At 52.8% G+C, this 4232-nt stretch overlaps 1 protein-coding gene across 5 annotated transcripts in view; it reads right to left on the bottom strand.

The window, feature by feature from the left end:
• The window catches only part of HDGFL2 (HDGF like 2), a 28060-nt gene that overhangs the window by 11247 nt on the left and 12581 nt on the right, over positions 1–4232 (bottom strand). For all 5 annotated transcript variants that reach the window (XM_026455515.1, XM_026455516.1, XM_026455514.1 and 2 more), the window contains exons 5-6: positions 1125–1241; positions 972–1043 (exon numbers count right to left, since the gene is read on the bottom strand). In XM_026455515.1, the coding sequence (XP_026311300.1) occupies positions 972–1043; positions 1125–1241 (189 nt within the window). The remainder of the gene's footprint in view (positions 1–971; positions 1044–1124; positions 1242–4232) is intronic.

The following is a 4232-nucleotide window of genomic DNA, read 5'->3' on the forward strand; positions in this document are numbered from 1 at the left end:
CACAAACACACCAGACACACAGACCACATAGACAACACACAGCATACACACCACACACACACCTGACAACACACAACACACCCACCACACAGACAGCACAACACACCACACACACACCACAAACACACCACACCATATACACACAACACATACACCAGACAACACACACACAAAAATCATACACACAGATAACACACGTACCACACACAGGGACACACCACACACAACTCACAGACACCACACACACAGATACAAACACACACCATACACATACAGCAAAACATAATGCAACACAGACACACACAAGGACATACACACGGACACATACAGACACACGAACACACTATGCACACGGACACACGCACACACAGGCATCACATATACTCACATGGGAACACAGGCACAACACACAGACACAGAGGAGAGGCACAGCACACGCACACACAGGCACAGGGACACAGGCACCAGAAAAGGCACGACAGGTGCACACACAACACACACATCACACACGCACAATCTCCACACACTGCACACACACGTACATGGTCACGAACATGCCTGCACACAAGTACACACACACATGCACGTGGACACGCGTGCACAGAGACAACACACACACAATCCGTTCACACATGCAGCGGCACACACCTGTTTCCTCTCTCCCGCTCGCTGTCTGCTCTCTCCTCTCTGCCTCTCAGTCTCTCGTTCTCTCGCTGTCTCACTCTCACACAGGCGCCTCAGGACTGCTTCCCTCCCCTCTGATGCCAACATCCCCGAATGCCCCTTTCCAAACCGGACAGTGGGCTCCTGGAGGCAGCACGGCCATAGCAAGGTGCCAAGGCAGATGCGGTCCCCTGCGGCCTGGGTCCCACCCCCTCCAGAAATGGCCCGCCCCTGGCCTGGGGATGGCGCCAGAGACCGCAGAGGTGCCCCAGGAGTGGGCATGGGAAACAAAGTCAAACGCACGCTACCTTTTTTTTCCGTCCCCCCAGGGGGCCCCTTCGCGGCGCCCGGACCACTGCCTTCTTCTCAGGTGTGAAGTCCTGGGGGACAGAAGTGAGCTGAACTGGGGCCCACTGGCAGCCACCGCGCTTCCCTGCCCTCCCAAGGAGCCACCAGCCCACCTGGTCGCTGGTCTTCTCCGACTCAGATGAGCTTTCCGAGTTCTCCTCTTCGGATGGGGACACGCTGGCCTGATCCAGGTCGCTGGAGGCCTTTCGGGCTCGTTTCGAGACCGACATCTGGAAAGGGAACCGCCTGAATGCTCAGCAATGGGAAGGCCGGGCTCCTGGCAGGAAGCCTCCAGCTGGCTGCCCACCGCCCATGAGAGCTGAGCTCTGGAATCTCTATGGAGGGCCAGCAACCCTGTGAGAAACTATCAAAGCCAGGGATCTTGAACCTCAAGGACATTCTGCCTGGTGAAAGGAGCCAGTCACAGAAAGACAAACTCTTATAGGAGGTCCCTGGGGCCATCAGACTCACGGAGACAAAGTAGGGTGGGGGTCACCAGGGCTGTGGAGGGGGCTGGGAGTGAGTGTTTCATGGGACAGCATTTCAGCTTGGGAAGAGGAGAAAGTTCTGGAGATGATGGTGGTGATGGTCGCACAACCAGGTGAATGTGCTTAATACTGCCGAACGGTGCACTTAAAAATGGCTGATTTTGGCTGGGCGCGGTGCCTCATGTCTGTAATCCCAGCACTTTGGGAGGCCGAGGCGGGCAGATCACGAGGTCAGGAGATCGAGACCATCCTGGCTCACAGAGTGAAACCCCGTCTTTGCTAAAAATACAAAAAATTAGCCGGGCGTGGTGGTGGGCACCTGTAGTCCCAGCTACTCGGGAGGCTGAGGCAGAAGAATGGCGTGAACCCAGGAGGCAGAGCTTACAGTGAGCTGGGATCTCGCCACTGCACTCCAGCCTGGGCAACAGAGCGAGACTCCATCTCAAAAAAAAAAAAAAAAAAAGAAAATACAAAATTAGCCAGGCATGGTGGCACATGCCTGTAATCCCAGCTACTCAGGAGGCCTGGACAGGAGAATTCCTTGAACCTGGGAGGTAGAGGTTGCGGTGAGCCAAGATCGCACCATTGCACTCTAGCCTGGGCAACAAGAGTGAAACTCCATCCCCGCCCCCCATCCCCCACCAAAAAAGAAAGAAAAAAAGAAAGAATCCTTGCTTGGCTCAGAAACCCCTCATATACTACAGGTATTGTTTTCAAGCTTCTCTATGTTTTTTGCATTTACCAAGTTATCTACTATAAATATGGCTTATCACTTTAGAATAAAAAAAAATACAAAGTACATGTTACTCTATCAAAAGAATTTGCTGCTAGAATCTGGTCCTTTGTCTCTACACCCAAATAAGAAGAAGTGGTCAAAAGGCAGGACAGAGACTATACGCAGGAGAATGGAAAACACACATCTGCACAAAACCCTGTCAAGAAATGTTCACGGCAGCCTGATCTGGAACGGCCCAAAAGTGGAAACCACCCAAATGGCCAGTGACAAGTGGATCAACACATCGTGTTCCCTCCACACACTGGAATCTAACCCGGCCAGGAAAAGGAAGGGAGGCAGCCAGGCGCGGTGGTTCACGCCTATAACCCCAGTACTCTGGGAGGCTGAGGCGGGCTGATCAGGAGGTCAGGGGTTTGAGACCAACCTGGCCAACATGGAGAAACCCCATCTCTACTAAAAATACAAAATTAGCCGGGCGTGGTAGCGGGCCCCTGTAATCCCAGCTACTCTACTCGGGAGGCTGAGGCAAAAGAATTGCTTGAACCAGGGAGGTGGAAGATGCGGTGAGTAGAGATCGTGCCACTGCACTCCAGCCTGGGTGACAGAACTAGATTCTGTCTCAAAATATATAAATAAATAAAATGAATGGAGCTGACCCAGGCCGCAGCACGGATGCACCCTGAGGACGTCACACTTGGCGAAGGAAGGCAGACACAAAGGCCATGCAGTGTGTCATCCCATTTCTACGAAATGTCCAGGACAGGCCCCTCCACAGAAGCAGGAAGGGGATGCGTGGGTGCCAGGGGCCAGAGGAGGGGCTGCGGAGTGACAGCTGATGGGGACCAGTTTTCTTTCTGGGGTGATGGAAATTTCCTGGAATAATAGTAATGGTTGCACAATTCCGTGAACACACTAAAAACCACTGAGGTATATACTCAGGAAGGATGAATCTCATGGTGTATGGACTATAACTCAATTTTTGTTTAATGCATACTGAAAAACAGTTATATTAAAGAAAGGGGCCAGGCCAGGCACCATGGCTCACGCCTGTAATCCCAGCACTTTGGAAGGCCGAAGCAGGTGGATCACGAGGTCAGGAGATCAAGATCAGCCTGGCCAACATGGTGAAACCCTGTCTCTATTAAAATACAAAAATTAGTCAGGCATGCTGGTGGACGCCTGTAATCTCAGCTACTTGGGAGGCTGAGGCAGGGGAATCTCTTGAACCCAAGAGGTGGAGGTTGTAGTGAGCTGAGATCACGCCACTGCACTCCAGCCTGGGGAGAGAACGAGACTCTGTCTCAAAAAAAAAATTAGCCAGGTGTGGTATGGTGGCGGGTGCCCATATTCCCAGCTAGTGGGGAGGCTCACGCAGGATAATTGCTGGAACCCAGGTGGCGGAGGTTGCCGTGAGCCAAGATTGTGCGCCACTGCAATCCCGCCTGGGTGACAGAGGCAACTGTGTCTCAAAAAAAAAAAAAAAAAAAAGAGAGGAGGCCAAGTGCAGCGGCTCAAGACTGTAATTCCAGCACTTTGAGAGAATGAGGTGGGCAGATCACCTGAGGTCAGGAGTTCAAGACCAACTTGGGCAACCTGGTGAAACCCCATTTCTACTAAAAATACAAAACTTAGCCCAGCGCAGTGGCGGGGGCCTGTAATCCCAACTACTAGGGAGGCTGAGGCAGAAGAATTGCTTGAACATGGGAGGCGGAGGTTGCAGTGAGCCGAGATCACGCCACTGCACTCCAGCCTGGGCGACAGAGTAAGACCTTGTCTCAGAAAAAAAAAAAAACTTTGGGAGGCCGAGACGGGTGGATCGCGAGGTCAGGAGATCGAGACCATCCTGGCTAACACGGTGAAACCCCGTCTCTACTAAAAAATACAAAAAAACTAGCCGGGCATGGTGGCAGGCGCCTGTAGTCCCAGCTACTCGGGAGGCTGAGGCAGGAGAATGGCGGGAACCCGGGAGGCCCGGAGCTTGCAGTGAGCTGAGATCC

The sequence above is a fragment of the Piliocolobus tephrosceles genome, chromosome 21, assembly GCF_002776525.5.
Source record: "Piliocolobus tephrosceles isolate RC106 chromosome 21, ASM277652v3, whole genome shotgun sequence".
In the NCBI taxonomy this organism is placed as follows: domain Eukaryota; kingdom Metazoa; phylum Chordata; class Mammalia; order Primates; family Cercopithecidae; genus Piliocolobus; species Piliocolobus tephrosceles.